The 18,541-nt window shown below is 43.5% G+C and overlaps 1 protein-coding gene across 2 annotated transcripts in view; it reads right to left on the bottom strand.

The window, feature by feature from the left end:
• MYH9 (myosin heavy chain 9) overlaps positions 1-17,027 on the bottom strand; it is a 68,584-nt gene extending 51,557 nt beyond the window's left edge. Inside the window, exons 1-2 of one of the 2 annotated variants that reach the window (XM_042838006.1) lie at positions 16,928-17,027; positions 2,005-2,357 (exon numbers count right to left, since the gene is read on the bottom strand). In XM_042838006.1, coding sequence (XP_042693940.1) covers positions 2,005-2,337 — 333 coding nt within the window. In that variant the 5' untranslated portion in view covers positions 2,338-2,357; positions 16,928-17,027. Of the gene's footprint in view, positions 1-2,004; positions 2,358-15,434; positions 15,528-16,927 lie in introns of those variants that run through there. The other variant, XM_042838007.1, reaches the window with a different exon arrangement.
• Positions 17,028-18,541: the final 1,514 nt, after the last annotated feature.

Genomic DNA, 18,541 nt, shown 5'->3' with positions numbered 1-18,541 from the left:
TGCTGACAGGTAAGATCAGTCCATTTCACAAGTGCACAGAAACACCATTTTGGCAAGTCTAAGGCTCTGTAATAGAGCATTACTACTCCAAGTTTACATGTGTGAAGGGCGTGGATTTTTTGTTTTTAACACTGCTTTCTACCTAACTAAAGGAATTCCCTTTATTATAGCCACAGATCATGTCTGAAATTTCAGAGGATGTCTTGCAAGATAAATGAAATAGCCCATTGCACAGCACACAGCAGACTTCACAACACCGGTGAATTATTTTCAACAACCTATTACATAACCTACCAACGTATCCTGTTCTAAAAGTGTTACACACACGATCTTGCATATCCTATTTCAACACAAGGCCAACATTCTTCCCTCCGATTAGAGGTTTTGACCAATAGTCAGAAGAGCTGTCCAGCTGCATGGAATAACTAACTGCATCAACCTCTTAAGTCTCAAAATCTTGAGAGCAGAAGGTGACTAAGTATATATGAGTTTTGCACCCTTCCAGCGTTCGCTGATAATTTAGGCAGCAGTTGTCTGTACGCCCTCACACTGCACTAGAAGAGCTGTGGTCACAGCATTAGTTAGAACTTTTAGTTTGTCTTTGTGTTTCTTAATTTAGAACACAACTGCTTGTAGAGGTTTCTAACCAAGACAGATAGCTAGAGGGAACTCCTGCTATGTGGCGGCTTAGAGATAACCAGGCTCTGTTAGGACAGAAGAGATTGTCTACAGCTTGCCTCATAAGATGACTAGAAAAAAAGACTAAATCTCTTTCCGTAAGGTGAAGTAATAAGCATCCCCCCCCCAAAAAAAAAACACAAAAGAAAAACAAACAACACCAAAGCCAAAAACATACAGAAAGAGAACAGTTTTTATTTATGTTGTCGTCTCCAGATGAAGAAAGAGGAAGAGATTCAGGGGTTTAGAAGCTCAAAAGGAGAAAAAGTATCTAGACACGCTGTATTATCTAGGATTGGGTTAATATACATGTTTACCCATCAAATTCATTCTTTAATGCATCCTAGTAGATCTTCTAATCTATGGTGAAAAACACTTCATAATGTCTTAAGATACTGAACACCCGGAATTTCTACATCTGTGAGGCATTTTCTCTCTGGCAGACTCATTTTGATTCTGTAAGTAGAAGGCATTTGGAGAACAAACAAACCAAGAAACACTGCTTCATGTTTTAAGCAGTCACTGCATCCAAATTTTACATTACTATTCAGTTTATTCACCCTACGTTGACAGAGTATTAAAATAGTAGAGCCTATCAGGACAGATTTCTGTTGGCTACACAGGAGTTAAGACAGAAGGGACCTGTAGAACTAGTCAAAGTTCCAAATTCTCCTTCCCTGCTTTTCCTTATTTACTACTTATGGTATGCAGTGAAGCAGTTCTTGCTTGCTTTAGAAGGTTATGGTCATTGGTCCCATGCATGGCACCTTTGTCTTTCCCATAGTAATAATAATCCCATTCTGGGATGAGAAGGAAGTATTACCCCACCTGTAAACTCACATGTGTATACATGTGCCTTTCCTAATAGCACACTTTGAGATCCAGAATTTGTGTTTAAAAAAAAAAACAAACAAAAATAAAACAGCTTGGCACTGGTATTTTTTTTCCCAGTGCAGCTCCAGACATGAGAAAAAGCAACTCAGATGTTAGGTATATTAAGATCATGTTTTTATTATTTAATTCAGTTCAGATTTCCTGTTTACCACTTTTTAACTGCTCTCACTTCTTGTTAAGAAGTTAGATGGCATTCAAAACATTCTGCAAATGAAGACATTGAAATGTGAAAGACTGATTTACCACAGCATTCCTTGAAAGCTTCTACATTAACTAGAGAGGGATTGGCATAGTTTAGCAAAAAAATTTTAAGTAGAAGGAAGAAGCTGATTCACATGAGAGTTATATATGTGGGCAATGAAAGGTTAACATATATAAAAGCAAATTGATTACAATAAATTTCCACAATACAAAATAGAAAAGATTACTTACATAGATCAGTCCAGAGTAGTATCTTTCCTTCAAGTTGTGAAGCACAGAAGCCTCATTCAGGCATGTCAGCTCAGCCATATCTTCCACCTTAGAGAATTTGGGAGGATTCATCTTCTGGATGTCATCCTTATTTACTTTCACCTTCTTCCCATTCTCTGCCAATTCTACGATGGCTTCATCTCCCATTTCTTCCTTTAGGCTAGCTGCTTCAAATCCACTCTTCTCTGAGGGAACCCATACCAACTTCTTGGCTGCCCAGTCAGCCTGAGTAAGGGGATTGTTAATGATATTTTTGTCCACATAAAGGTACTTATCTGCGTCTCTTTGTGCCATTGTGATTTAGATTTGGGGACCTGCAACGGGGAAAAAAAAAGAAATTCTTAAAGCCTCAAGTTGCCTTGCAAATTCCTTGCAGACCGGCACATACTAAATACTCTGAGCCCTTCATTGTCAAAGTATGCCTCCCCCTACCTTCAGTTTCATGTTAGTAAGCACTGGTAAGTTGTCAAACTTCCAATAAGGTCAAGGTTTTGACTGCCAAGAGGATGGGAAAAAACAAACTAGCAAGCAGTTTAAAAAAAAAAAAACAACAACAACACAACACAGAACAAAACAACGACCGTTAAGCATTTGGAAGCCATTATTTGGCAGAAGAGTAGAAAGCATGTTAAAGTGGCAAGCATCACACAATTCAGAAGATGTGCCAACATTCACAGCATCAGATACTAGGTTGGTAATGTTCAGGTAAGATTAGCCTCTTAGTGCTCTACTCAGTGGAAATACTTGCTCAGAAATATCAAAAAAGTTTAATCAATAATTTTACTTCTTATCTCCTTATCACGATTAGCTATGAACAACAAGAACAAAATTCATAACTTCTCAGAAACATCATATTGCAGTCTAGACAATGCAAGAGACACAGTTCACTCCTAGAAGACACTGAATAATTTAAGGACACGAATTAACACAGACTCTACATATCCTTTTGACCATTAGCTCAGTAGTAACACCGAACCCACCACTTGGTATCTTTTTTCTAGTCAATGTTCAGCAGCAAAACAGCTCCAAGATGGTTCAAAAACAGAAAAAAATAAATACTGCTGTCAGGAGACTTCACAGTCAATAATTCTTCCCAAAGATCCACCTATAAAGTAGTTACAAAGCTGTGTTTGGGTAGAAGAGAGTGCCACCGCTACAAGGAGGAGATGTAGGCAGCGTGCTAAGAAAACGGCACCCTAAATTTAGCATTTCATCAAAACCAGAGCACAACTGCCAGGGATTTTCCAGTTAATAAGGCAATAGTTTTATTGGTGCCATTCAGGAATTCTTTCAATCACGAGAAAGAACTTCATGCATCAAGGCTCATTAATCACATAACAGCAGCCTCTTTACAAGGTCCCATAAACATTATTTCTTGGATCCTTCCTCACAAAGATATCAGCATCCTTAAAATATGCTTGGATAGCAACTAGAGCTCTTTACCACCAGAAGGAACAGGAAATTAAAATAACAATATTTATATCACGGAAGGCTACAGGGATAACTATGTCACAGAGCATAGGCATATTTGCTCACCAACCTACAAACCAAATACGTGAAGTCTGATTATAGATAACACCAACAAAAAGGTACTGAGGGAGGGGCTGAGCTTCACCTATTGAAATGTGTAAGAGCATCCCAGCACTCACAGTAACAAAGCCAGAAAAACACCAGCTACAATAACGATGGGCACAAAATGCCCCCACCAGACATTTGTAAGCATGAGGGGAAATTCCTTTCAACAAACGTATCACTGTATGTGCTATGTGAGTTTGTGCCAGAAACTAGGATAGTTGTATATTACGAGTCAAAAATTCTTCAGCAAACAGAAAAAAAAATTCTAAAAAGAATTCTTCCCTTTAGCCTGCATTTGAAGTCTGTCTTCAGCCTTATAGGAAAGGGCAAACACCCACCCCCATGCTTTGCCTCATCTTTCCTTTCCCACAGTGTCACTGACAGTTCCATCTCAATCACCGCAATGACAATTCCCAGAGCCACTCCATCTCCTTGGCTTTCTGTGCTTTTATTGAAAATCCAGAATTGGATGGGAACGCAACAAAAAGATGTGATGCAGACATACGAGGTGGATATCAAGAGCCGACCATGAAATACTCATTTCTCAAGAGAGCTGCAAACCCAGACTACAACAGCTTGCCTGACATAGCAAGTGGGAAATAGCAAAGTCTGACAATTCAACAAAAGATGTTGAGAGTCCATGACACTGCAGTGTCTCCTGCAGGTTGTGATCAAAGGGTTAAAAGAAGGAAGAGGAAGAAAGGAGGGGAAAAGAAAAAAAAAGTAGTAAAATAAAGGAAATAAGTATTCAATTGTGTTCAGAGTTGTATCAGGTTTGGCAAGGCAGCAGCTGTGCTCTACCCTCCATTACACAGTTTCCTGCATTTGCAACTCCCAAAAATCTAACTGGTTGCCTTTTTTGGCTATAATCAGGCAGGACACAGAGGCAGCATGCTTCAGCTAAATTCGGTTTCATCATTTCCTGAGGAATCCTTAGTAACCAGCCATGTGAAGTGCCCTGCATACACTGAAACACACTCCTCACCTCCTTACTGTTAAAATACACGCAACCAGCACACCTTGGAGATTTCTTCTGGGATAAAGAATAGTTCTTTTTGGATAAGAAATATAGATCAGACCACGAGAAACCTTTCAAAAGGTACTCCCAGCCAGTCCTACATCCTAAAAGATCTAAGAAAATAGCTACAGGGAGGTTAGTCAAATCCTCTCACAGGAGAAGTCCTAAAATGTTTCAAGAACTGCAAGATCACATTCTTCAGCCCCTGAAGAATCACTGCAAAGCATCTATCCTTCTTTCACTCTCAGTGCTCAGAAGAACAGCTATCCAAGACAAATGGCCAAACACAGCTGTTCTAAAAAATCTCACCAAACAGTAAGGGTTGGGTTTTTTGGGTTGTTTTTGTTTTGGGTGTTTGTTTTATGGCAGTACTACTAAATAGCAAGGTTAAAAGACCTCATACACCTCAGACTTCAAACACACTTGAGAATTACACTACTGCATGGCAGCAGAACACAGTCATACTTTCATTCACCATCCCAAACTAGCCCAGAACAGAAGAACCCTCAGGTACCAAAACTAAGACACTGGAGAATCGTGCTGCAGTAACACGGCATTAGTGCTCCTCTCATGGCTGACTTCTACCCCACAGGGCCTCTAAACTAGCAATACCACAAACCAACCATTAAGCTTGCCTTGTCCACAAGAACACAACCAGCAGAGGAATCAGATTCAGCAAGTTCTGTCTCATGGTCTTCAAAACTTATCTTCCAAGTTCATCATGTGTTCCATGGGGCATTTCAATGAACTCCTCAAGGGACAAAAATCAGTCAGTCCAATGAACTGCAACTCAACAACAGCCCTGCTGAATGCAAGTCATTACCATTTTAGGAACAAATTGGGAAGCAATTTGTTTGCCTAGTAGTTTGCACTTGGGGTGTAGATAATTACATGGGGAAAGAACATTTATCTTCACCCAGCTATTGTGCTGCTGTCAAATGCGAATATTGCTAACAATATTGTTTTTGATGCAATACCAGTCTACAGGTAATAGACAAAAATACAGAAGGAAGACAGACCATCCTTGTTTTCAGTTTAAATGCCTCCTTCCTAGTATTGTTTCCAAAAATGAAATACCAGAGTCACTTCCCTATTAACCCAGCGTGCTCTTGTGTTTCCCAGCAGTCTGAAGAACAAGCCGCTCAAACATGGCTTGTTTTCCATATTTCAGGCACCAAATATGGTTCTTACCCTATTTCACTAGCTACATAGTTGTCAGAAAGAAGCCACAGAGTTACACATGGAGGAAAAAGCGATCTCTATGGTCCTGAGTAGGAGGGGACTCAGACATCATCAACACCATCCAGGCTGCATGGGGCTGTCAGCAACCTAGTCTAGAAGGCATCCCTGCCTATAGCAGGGGGTTGGAACTAGATGATCTTAAGGGTCCCTTCCAACCCTTCCAAACCATTCTATGAAGCTATGATTCTATGAATATGCAAGTCAATCTTAAAAGCATTACAAGAAACCTTTACTTACACATTTTCCCGCAGATTCTTCTGAGATGAATAAACTAAATGCTGGCTTTAAGTTAAAATGCCATGCATTCCCTTCGAACTAGGCAGAACTACCCAAAACCCTAATTTGACTCATCATATGGACACAAGTTTGCCTTGGCCTTTGCTACAATTTCATAGCTGTAAGGCTCCAATTACCAGACACTGCACTCACTCCTCTCCCTACCCAAGGCATTGAGCATTCCACAAAGATCTAGAAATACACCTTGGCCAGCTTGGAAAGGTCTAAAAGTTGTCTCTGCTAAAGCTCTTTTCCTTTGAATTAAGTGTTTTGCAAGCACTAACAGCTCACAATGTTATCTGCTTGCAATTCTGTTTTCTGGAACCATTTGTATCATTCAACCCCTATACTGTTTAAGTCTGTCAGCAGCCACAGAATTGCTGCTTCTAGGACTGAGCCACTAGCTCAGTAAGATGAGCTTGTGTTATGTTAAGCTATGGAAGTAAGGGCTGTAGCTGAAAGAGCATAATATGGTCAGAAGAGCATATAAATAATTACTAGAAATGCTCTTCTGCTTCATATCCACCAGTAAGATGCTGTTATTAGAGCTTTATGTATCCCTCCCCCCCAGCTCATTCAGTGCCCTTTGATACTACCCTTAAGCTGAAGGTGATGGAAAGAACAAACAATTAATAGCAATGCAAACACATTCAAACAAACAACCCTTCTTTCATTTTTATTTTTCATACAGCTCACATCTTTGAAGCGTTTCAGGAACGAAGTCCCCATGCTCTTTTTCACATCGCCTTACCTTTAGCAGGTCGTGACAGAAGAGCCCACAGCACAAGAAGCCCTTTCAGAGTGCAGGAATACACACCTTTTTCTACCGGCACACAACTTTTATGCTAGAAAACTACATCGTTAGCAGTCACTTATAGTTCCATTTCAAATATAACTCAACTGTCCTCAGTGAAGAAACTTGATTCTTTGCTAATACACAGCATTTAAAAATAACCTGGCACTGAGAAGCTGGTAATTCAAACTAAATTTGATCAGTAACATTCTTATGCCAGAAATCCCCATTAAACGTACAATCTGAACAGCTAATACTTGAATTATTTTTGCAAACTCAACTATTTCACTTTCCCCAGTCAGCTGAACACACTTCAGCAAATCAACAGGAACAGTTGCACTAAGTGCAACAAGTAGGATGTGTGGGACAGACTCACCGGCGGCCCCCCCCCCCCCAAACACATAAATTCCCTTGGATTCACTAAGAAACTGCTTAGATCTCATCAGCTTCGGACGTGCCAGACAGACACTTCTCTACTTCACCTACCAGGATGTCAAAGGGAAGGAAAACTGTGAAGTTTGTTATTTACAAGTTGGAGTAGTTTGTGCTAACACCTATATATGAAAAGAAGTCTCAATCACTAAGGGTGAGAAATGGTTTGCTGGGGGAGGAGGAGAGGAAGGGAAGGGGAGGGGAGAAACTGTTATGCAGCTAAAACTGATGGACTGCTTTATTTACTCATTTCTCAAGCCCAGTACACTGTGACACACCAGTACCTGATGCTTCAAAAGAAAACTCAGGAATCATAAGTTTCAGCTATTTCACTGGGGAATACATCAGGAAAGTGCACAAATTCACAATTAATACTCCTTCAGACAGCATACTGAGCTGAAGAGGCAGTCAGCTACACTCACCTTTGTCAGCCTGCAGCATGCTGTGCTGCCACACAGTCTCATTCCTTCTAGTTCAGCTTTATTTGGGATTCATAATGGTTGCTATTAGGCTTACTGCAGTTCACTTCTTTCCTCTCAAGTCACATTCTGACGCACACAATGCATTGTTGAAAGCTTTATTTCACAACTGGAATGCAGATTGCTGGCAATTATTGTTGCACATTCAGTTTGACTGCAGTGCTGCCCAGACTTGCCAGCTACCATGTTTATTACCATAAGCTGAACACAAGGTAGAGCGCTGAAATACTTTAGGCTCCAAGAATGAAGAAGGAAGCTATCCAAGCATCTAATGTAGAAGTGATACCTGTGTTACTCAGGAGTAACCTACCAACCAGACCACATGCTGCAAGATGGAAGAAATGAACTGAAGGGAGTTCTGCCTCTTCCAAGTGACCTAAAGGTAGCTGGCAGGCATCATCAGAACACACACAGAATAAAAGTTTCTCAATTTCTGCATATCCAGTTCTTTTCATCAGCTGTCAAGCAACACTTTTCTGGTATGCATGAGGCAGCACTTGCACATTCTACTATAACAGCTGACACAGGAGGTTTGCTCTGCGAAGCTGGGACTTTTCACGGCAAATTGCAAACACCATAAAGCCCTACATAAGAAAGACATTTGTCCTTACATGCCAGGTTAGTAGTCACCTTTTCCACTGCTCAAGAAAAGACAAAGATTAGATTCACGCTGCAATCAGAAGCTACAAATTAAGCGTACATGGACGTAATGTAAATTAATGCAGATCTGAACAAGCTAAGCTTGGATACCAAGCACTGAAAAATGGGATCGCAAAAGTTTCACCAAAAACTATACAGACACAGCAGAGCTCTTGGGCAACTGTGCTGCATGCCATAAAGAAACTTAATCTGTAGCAAATACGTCCACACAGAGCGTCCCTGAGTTATGCTACCCTGCATTTTAATTACTGCAGTGAGATACAAAGGCACATGACAAAGAACACGGCACCAATAAAGTGAACCAGTTCTCTGAAGCCCGCGCAGTTGTTTAAGCACCCCAAGCACTGGTTTACGGAGGGGGAGGGCAGCCTCCTGTTAATTTCAAGTCCAGTCTTTAGCATGACAAAGCTAGGCTGGCTGCCACCCAACCCTATTCGCTTTGAATAAATATTCAAAGTTTACAATCCTACAGAATACACTTTCTGCAACTGTTGTTTCTCATTAGTGCATGTACAGTACATGCCTTCTCAGCAGAGGAGAGAATTCCTCTTCCAGAGACAGCGTGCCCACAAGGAAAACATTCCGGGGGAGAACGCATTCTTCGTGACCACTCAGCAAAGTAATCCCACTTAAGGAGAGGGCTGTAGTTCAGCGGACTGCGGCCCATCCCTGCTGTTCAAGCTGTTTTGCTGGAAGACTTGTTTTCAAGCGGCATAATGGCCTGCAAAAGTTCTGATCAGGCATGCAGAATTCCCCAGGGACCTCTCGTGAGACAAGGGGCGAGAGCTTGGAAAGTTCCAGCTTGTCCTCGTTATCTCAGGGTCACTTTCCATCCCTTCCCTAATATTCTGATTTAAGGCTAAAAAGCTATCTGCCAAGAGCTCTCAGGGGCACTGAAGTACAAAGCAGTTGTGCTAATAGATGGCTTTATAACAATCAGCGCTCTCTATCACCTCTGACAATTCCAGGTTTCAATGCAAGAGGGAATAAGGAATAAATTATATCTAGTTAGAAGACAGGGACAAAAAAAATACCTATACATGTATATATGACTCCAGTCCAGTCTTTTAGATACAGATAGTTAGCATGTATGTGGCTAAGACTGAGTTATCTCCCAGGAACAATTATTCTCACTTCCATTAGCACAAAACTCACTTTGGTCTCAACATTGGTAAAAACAATTTTCTTCCAGATCTCACCAGAAAGAACCAAGAAACACTGCAAATACAACTGGCAAGACACTTTCAAAAGGGTTATTTTTACATTGTGGTGAGAACCAAGCTTTTCTAGACATTCACAACTTAACCCACTGTGCCAAACCACGGCCATGTCCAAAGAGCATCCTGCTGCTATATCTCACACTTTCTTCCCTGTTTCAAATAGTCTCCCTCACCATGAACAGCAGGTTGGTAGGCAAGAAGCCTGGCATGGGTAGGTCAGCCACCTCCACAGGCTCCAAATTGGTCTTACAACTCATCCAGCCAGCAGGGAGCGATTAAGAGGACCCACTCCTGTGTGTGATAGCAATCTTTGAGGTGGGAGCAGGACGACAGGAAGAAAGAGAAGGTACAAAGTTTTAAGCTTCAGGATGTGTGAGGAGGTCAGGTCGAAAACAGCTTTTTTGACCTTATATTTATTTATCGAGTGGATTGAAAGCTCTGAAACGCTGGAAATGAAACATTTCCCCATTTCAACCAAGGTATTTCACAGCTCCCTGCTTAGCCTTCCATCATAACCACTGTCCTAGAGAACACCCTCTGATGCAGAATGTCCTGTACAGCTCAGCCTAATGCTCATTTTCTGGTTAATTTGCTTTGTCCTGACCTACGCTTTCTTCCCAAAGCATCAGATATATCAGTCTTCAACAAGGCTCTCTCTTATTTTAGAATTCACCCAACTGTGCCCTCCTGGAGCACTGATTTTTGTATGAAGGGACATGAAGGCCTTTGGCTTTCAATGCAAAGTTAGAGCAAGAAGGGCACGTAAAGCAGGAACCTAATCTAAACTGTTACAATTATGGCCATAAGGAACACCTCTTTCTCCCCTCTTGTTTCAGCATTGGGGGGAAATAGATTTTTAGGAAGAAAAAAGAAATCCTCCCATCCTCACCAGAGACTCACACACTTTGACATTCCACTCTCCCAATAAAAGGAGGTATGTGTGTAGTAGGAGGCAATGCAACACATGTGTGATCTGGAAGTTTCCAGCAATGTTTTGCTTTCTGTTCTAAGATGACAAAAACAAGTTCAGGAAATACTGATCATGCAGGAGCAGAATGGTTTCAAGTGTTTCTACTACAATTAGCAGCATTCTCCACAACCAGACACACTGAATGTTGCAGCTGATTCTGGTCAATCCGTATTCTTCCCCTTATCTACACGAGCAGCAGCGAGCCATTAGTGAAGGTGATGAAAATGGTATCACAAGATGTGGTAATATTTATCAGTTACATCTACATTGAGCTTTTAGAAGCATAACACAACTAACATCTGCCAATATATAGGCTCTGTCCCTAAAAAACCACGTAAAAGATTAACCCCACTACTGTGTGGATGAAGACGATAGCCAGACTATGCACACGTATACGCCAGCCCTATCTGGACAATATGCAAATACATAATTCTCATAAGTTATGCTATTATGTCTAATAAACTGACAATCTGCCTTTAAAATGATGACTAATCACCTACCTCATCACATTTGTGCATTCTCATTTTACATTTCATATCATGCACTGCGTTAAGCTCAAGTTCATCTGAGCAAAACTTTGACTTGGGAAGGGCCAGTAAAATAACTCAGCGTATTTTACTGCATAACAAGAGGTCAAAGACTTCAGTACCTGCTATTAACACTCATGCTGCAATTTAACTCCCAAGATGGAAACTACGAGAAGCAGTTGAAGTAACAAACTTTAAGTCACAGTTTAAACCGTTTTGGGGCCTGTTAAGTCTTAAAACACACACAACTGTCACCCAAAAAAAGAACAAATATACACAGCCTCCTCTGCATTCTAAACTATGAACAACTAAGCCAAAGAAGAATGCAGTCTGGCTTCAGCATCTACAAAAAAAAAAAAAAAAAGCAAAAAACAAAAGGGTTAGAAATCAACTCATCAACAAAATGACTCCAAGAGCCTCACTAAGACCTTCCTCATGCAGTTCATTCTGATGACCTCAGATTTACATTTTAGTACCCACTGTCAAGTTCCTACCTTTAAGCACTACATATTGCTTTGAATACACTTAAGTTCTAACAGTCTATCAATTACAAAAAAATCCTCTGTTAATTAGTTCTTTCTGCAGACAGTTGTCTCAAAATAATTAATATTACTGATTCTGAGAACATTATGATCAAAATCTCCTGCCCTAAATGGCAAGCAGACCTGAAGCATAACAATCCTTGCCAATAAGAGTCTATTGACTAAAAATGTACCAACAGATTATTAAAGCAGGTTGCTTTAAGTCAAATTTGGAGATAAAAAAAAAAAAAAAAAAAAGATTGAAACCACTGAAATTGAATTCCTGATTGAAGTTCTGTCTAAGTTTAATTCAGTGTTTCTCAGTTTTTCAGTGTGTGCTAATAAGACCAGCTGCATTGAGTACTGGACATATTCCACTTTGGTTGAAGTCAAATCTTCTGTACCTCTAAGGCTGATTAGGGGAGCCTACATTCAAGTGAACTGCTCAAGTCTTGACCTTAAAAGAAAAACAGAGGCGAATGCAGCACTCTGATCACTACAGACAATTAAACGGGAAGTCAACTATTACAAGAGCATGTTTTAAGTCTTATATTTTAAACAGGAAGCAGCCCAGCAGGAAAAAAAGCCCGACCGCACACAGAATTATCAAAGTTAAGCTGTTGTATTTCTCAGAACCTCTTTTCTTAGCAGTCTGAACGTCTACTTTGCTTTAGTTTAAATCAGAACTTCAGTTCAGCATTGAGGCATATATCACAATAGTTTTCCTGCCGAGACTCGTTAAAATGGTAGCTGTTGATGAATAGATGTATTCATCAGTTACACAGACTCCAAGACACAAGTTTCCAAGTTCAGTTTCCCTCAATACATATTGATTATTAGCTTGAGTTTACTGAAATCACTCATCCATGTGGTTATATTTACTGCTCTCAGAAGAGTCAGTATACATGCATTAAGAGAAATTTAAACTTGCAGTCATGAAGACAAGCAGAATCCAAACCCTGCGTACAAACCTCTAGAGGTATACATTTCATAAAGAGGTCACGAAGTCAAACCACAGCATGCAGAATTACATTTTATTACACCTCCCTGCATCCAACTGCAGTACATTTGTAATACTTGTTAAGAAACAACTTGCAGTAGACGAGTATGCTACATCAATTTTACCATTTCCTCTTTGCTGTGTTTAAAAACGACACAACTCTGCAGTGCTTGTTCCTCATCCAATGAATTCAATCACAGTTCCACCACTGGAAAACTGCGGACACCAGGGGTTCTTCAGACTTCTCAGGATGCTCAGAGAGAAAGCACGTGGTGCCAAACACAGACTAAAAGGCCATAAGTGGAGACCTAAGGCATTATGCTGAACAACACTGGGTTGGAGTCTGGTGAGAAGGCATTCAAGCACTACAGTAACCTGGCATAGCAAGACCAATCAGCATTGAGATTACCACTTCAGGTGCTTGGAACAAGTTCTCACAGCTGCTAAAAAAAAAAAAAAAAAGAGGACTAAACCATAATTAAGCACTGGCATGAAATTAAGATGAACTTGTAAGCCAATGCATTTCATTTAGTTGGACAACACCCGTTTGCATTAACTGCCAGAGCAGAAGTTGCATGTGTGTTTTTGTCTCCTCATAGTCTATTTAAATCAGGTCGCTAATTTCCATATCTTTCTACACCAGAAAACTCAATTAGAGCCAGGATGTGCTTTAACTGAAAAGAAATTTAAGGTACAAGGTCACCAAGCCACCACTGAGCTAGAGGACTGCCAGCAAAAACAATGCTGCTGTAGGCAATCCTATGCTATTATAGCTTTGTTCCAACCCACAAAAGACTTAACGTCAGGCACACAATTTCTCTACTTAACATGCAAACAGCTGTGCCTCAATTACTAGCTAGGAAAACAAAGACTAAAAAGATATTCATACAAGAAATTAAATATCGGAATGATGTTAGAGGGCACCAAGTACATTTTTTGACTCAAAGGTACAAAACCATACTTAAGCCCTACACCCAGGATTAAAGGTCTGGAAACCTCTTAGTAGATGTGCACTCTGACTCCAGGCCTCCACAACACACTTTAGTCATCAGCTAGTTTCAGTACATTACCCAATAACCTGAAGTCACGATGCAAGAAAGCAGATGCAGCACACAGGGTGGGAGGTAAAACAACCTGAACACGGACTTCCCCTTTCTATAGATCTTGCATTAACCACAAAGAGTTCCTGTACCTCCAGTGGGTCCGCTCACAAACTCACCCTATTACAGTCACACCAATATGTCAGTGTGATCAAGACAAAGGGCTCAAGCAGAATTATAGAACGGCCTGGCTTGAAAAGGACTGCAATGATCATCTAGTTTCAACCCCCCTGCTATGTGCAGGGTTGACAACCACCAGATCAGGCTGCCCAGAGCCACATCCAGCCTGGCCTTGAATGCCTCCAGGGATGGGGCATCCACAGCCTCCTTGGGCAATATTCATCAGATTTCCAGACCTAAAAGCACCAAGCCGTTCCTTGCAGCAAAACAGACGTAAATGAGCTGAGAAATCAGAACACCTACAATATGCCCCCTCCCCCAGCTGTTTAGCATCCTGGGATTAACAGAACAAACCCTGAACTTCTGGGCACAGACAGAATACTTGAAGCTCCCAGAACAGAGAGCTAACCTGGGGATTATTAGTTATAACATACATTTTGTACAACACCTTTTAAAAAAACCTGCTAAGACAATAGCAGCTCAGGTTCCAAAGATGGACTGCTGTGGCACTAAAGCTAAGTCTCTCTGCAAATCTGAAGGAATACTTGTGTGCCAAGTACTGCCAGGAAGAATTCAAGCACCTGCAGCATCAAACTCCACTAGAAACAGTTTTCAACTCAAGGTCAGTTATTACAGCCACCACAGGTGGAACACACCTTCACCCTCTGAGACCTCGTGTGAAGCCCACCAAAATAATGTGAGGACAAGTCACCTCAGCCTCCTACGGAAGAAATTCTTTTCATCTTTCCCCTACACCTCTGCCAGACATTTAATTGTATCTGTTATTACAGCACTTATTAATGATTCATTTAAATTCAGCCACAGTGCTTCAACACAGCTGCCTTAAAGTCCTGTGAAGCGTATCAAAAAACACCTGAAAGAGAACACAATGGAAAAAGAAATGAACCAAGATCATTCCTTCTTTTACTTTTCGGATGAAGATACCACCCTGATATATTTTTTTTCCCTTATGGGAATGACTTGAAAAAAGGAAAAAACAAACATATGTAATATGGTAGCAGTGTCCTCACCAACTGTGCAAAGTCAAACAAAAAGCCTTACATTTCTACGCACATTCTTCTGTGATAAGACACCCAACTATTCTGTCGCTCTGTTTATACAGAAAGAGCCACGCTTGCTACCTGACAGAGCAAACCTTGAGGTTGAAGTCTCGAGATGCCAGAGAACTTTCAAATCAAATCTTAACACCGCCAATCAATCATCCAAGAGATGACCCCACCTTACAAGAAACACCACAAAATAAGGTGCCAAGAGAAAAAACAAAGGAAGTTCTGACCTTTTTTTTTTTTTTTTTAATCAGCTACTAGCAATTTCGCAGGTAACTTTAAGCCACTGAAACTTTTGCCTGTCCCCCTTCAGCAAGACAGCAGATGCTACAAATAAACACAACAAATACAGCTCTCAAGAAGGAGTACAAGTCCATTTAAACAGCTGTACCTGATGCAGAGCTTCACGGAACCGCTGCACGATTTCACCCTGCAGTTATTTTTACAAGATCAGGTTAGCAGTACAATCTTGTGCTTATACAGGTGATGGTGGTTGTGATGAACAGCTTCAAAACCCTTTTGTGCCAAAAGCAGTTTCACTTATCAGTCGCTCCCCTCCCCATTACAACTTTCCAGTTAACAAAAATATTTGCTTATCTCATTCCAGCTTCAGGAAGGAGAGCCACAGTTGCAGACAGTACATCTATGAGTCAATAAATATCTGTGTCGTGGTTTACCATTTTCACTGGAACGCCATGGATAAGTGAACCCAGCCACATCGTCACCAGGTGACTAATTTCAAAAGCATCTTTACACAAGCAGCAACTGATTAGAGTGCTGCTATTTGGGAGTTAAAACTTCACCCTATTGAGGTCTGCAGATGAAAGACGTATATGAGAGCTAAGGGCACGCAACTTAGCCTTTCAAGCCATAGCTGAACAGCCTCCACTCAGATTAACTTATACTTCTTTACAGTGTAGGGCAGAGGCACCAACACAGAGGTCAAAGTCCACCTCCTGCCATATCTCTCCAGGTTTGAAGCACAACTTTCTTACGCGTTACTTAGCACATTGATCCATTTTGGGCAGAGCTGCTCAGCTAGGAGAAAAGCCAACATTGTCAATATGCTCTCATAGAGCATGGCTCAGGATATTTAACACGGAACACAGAAGGAAAAAGCAAACAAGAGGAAAGCTGAAGAACACAGAGTTCCTAGAGAAAACAAAGAGAGGAGCTGTAAGGAAGAAAAGTGAGTTTAACAGACAGTGCACAGAAAGCTTCCCCAGCAGAAGAGTGCTGTTTCCTCACAGCTCCCTTCACACCACGTTTAGACAGAGCAGGGGCCACCCCGCCTGAGAAAACCCACTCGCGAAGGGGCTCGGTGGTTTGGTGTTCCCCACACCTGCTGGGATATCACCGAGATACGGAGGATCGCTGCTCCGACCCCGTCGGTGGTGATGCCTGAGAGAGCGAGCTATCTGCAAGCCTTCCTGCTGCAAGCTTCATCTTGCCCTGTCACTCCCTCCTCCCTCTGCCTCCTGGCCTCACTCTGCAGCCCCAACTGAATGAGGAAGTGGAGATGTGAGGGCGGAAGCCAAGCCCAGCGCGATGTCTGCGGGAGGACGGGCAGCCCGTGACTCAGGCTGCAGCCCTGACAGCTGCCAAGCGGTCCCATTCTCCCCTTCCCGTTACTTCCAAGGGGCGGACGGCGGGACGGGGAGAGGAGAAGGGGCGGCCGCCCCGGGGGCGAGAGGGAAGAAGGGCCGGGGACGGCGAGGGGCAGCGCGGGAGGGCGGCGAGGCGCTTCCCGGAGCCGGGCCAGAAAGAACACGGGAGGGCGCGCGGCTCGGAGGAGTAGCGCTCCGCCGGACAAAGAGGCGCGGAGCCCCGCGAGGAAAGAACGGGGCGAGTCCGCCCGGCCCCCCGGCACACCTCAGCGGTTACCTGAGCCAGGCTCCGGCGAGGTGAGGAAGCGCCGCGCTGCGCTCCTGGCGGCGAGAGAGTGGCGTCCGCACGCTGCCGGCTCCTCCCGCAGGCACCGCCGCCACCGCCTCTTGCTCACCGGCACTGCCAGGAGCCCGGCCGGGAGGAGGCGCCGCGGCACGGAGGCACCGCCCGCTGTCCCGCCCGACGCCGACCAACCAATAGCGAGGCAGAGCGGGGAAGAACTGGCAGTCGTCAGCACCAATAGGAGACGTCGGCGGGGAGAGGGCGAGGAAGCGGGCGGCCGTTTGAGGAAAGAGGTGGCCGTTGAGAGAAGCGGGCGGCCGTTGAAGGAGGGGCGGCGCCTCGCGCCCTCTGCCGTTAGCGGCGCTCGGACAGGCGCAAGGCGCCCCGCCCCGGCCCAGCTCTGCGGCCACTCGCGGCCCGGCCGAGCCCCGTTTCCTCTTCTCTCCTCCCCTCCTCTCCTCTCCCTTTCCCCGCCAACCCGCGCCGTGCCAAGCCGCTCCCACAAGGCGCCGCGCCGTGCCAGCCCGGCCCCACAATGCCCCGCGCCGGGTGGGCGCCGGGCAGCGCCCAGGCGGTGTCACCGAGAGGTGTCCGAGGCTGGGGTCGGCCTCTGGTAGTGGTCGGAGGGCAGACATTGGGATTTCGTTATGTCCTGTAAAGGGCAGTGCTGGGGCGAGCAGGAACGCGGGTATAGCCAGTCTCTGGTGCTGTGCAGTGAGCTTGAAACGGATCGGGGAAGGTGTGCCAAAACAGTAGAGGTGTGAAAAGGGAGAGGTGATGTCATTCTCCCTCTTGGCATCTGCTACGGCCGTCTCCAAAAGCTTGAAACAAGGGGGAAAAGGGAGGAAGCGGGAGCTGAGAAACAAGACAAAAGTCTGAAGTGAATATGGTGTAGATGAGGCCTGATGTCAGATCCAGCTATAAAGATGAGACTTACTGCACATTAACACCAGGCTACCTCCCTTCAGGGCTCCCTACTTCGATAAGGAGAACAGATTTGCAGAGGACAGAAAATTCAGGGTGGAGTTATGCCAGGGGTCGCTACCGGACACAATATCTTGTTCAATATCTTCATCAACAATCTGGATGAAGGGATAGAGTTTAACCTCAGCAGTTTTGCTGATGACATGAAGCTGGGAGGAGTGGCTGATGCGCCAGAAGGCTGTGCTGCCATTCAGTGAGACCTAGACTAACTGGAGAGGTGGGTGGAGAGGAACCTGATGAGGTTCAACAAGAGCAAGTGCAGAGTGCTACACCTGGGGAAGAATAATTGCATGTATCAGTACAGGTGAGGGTACAGCTGACCTGCTGGAAAGGAGCTCTGCAAAGAGAATCTGGGTGTCCTGATGGGCAACAGGTTGGCTGTGAGCCAGCATTGTGTCCTTGTGGCTCAAAAGGTCATTGGTATCCTGGAATGCATTACGAAGAGTGTGGCCAACAGGTAGAGGGAGATGATCCTTCCCCTCTGCTCTGTCCTGCCGAGGCCACATCTGGAGTGCTGTGTCCAGTTCTGGGATCCCTAGATCAAGAAAGACAGGGAATTTCTAGAGAGTCCAGCAAAGAGCCACTGGGGTGGTGAGGGTCCTGGAGCATCTCCCTCACGAGGAA

The sequence above is a fragment of the Centrocercus urophasianus genome, unplaced genomic scaffold (genome assembly GCF_019232065.1).
Source record: "Centrocercus urophasianus isolate 14NV4802_14NV808 unplaced genomic scaffold, USGS_Curo_1.0 seq_73, whole genome shotgun sequence".
Classification (NCBI taxonomy): Eukaryota; Metazoa; Chordata; class Aves; order Galliformes; family Phasianidae; genus Centrocercus; species Centrocercus urophasianus.
Note: the sequence above shows the minus strand (reverse complement) of the source record. Positions and strands in the feature narration are given on the sequence as shown.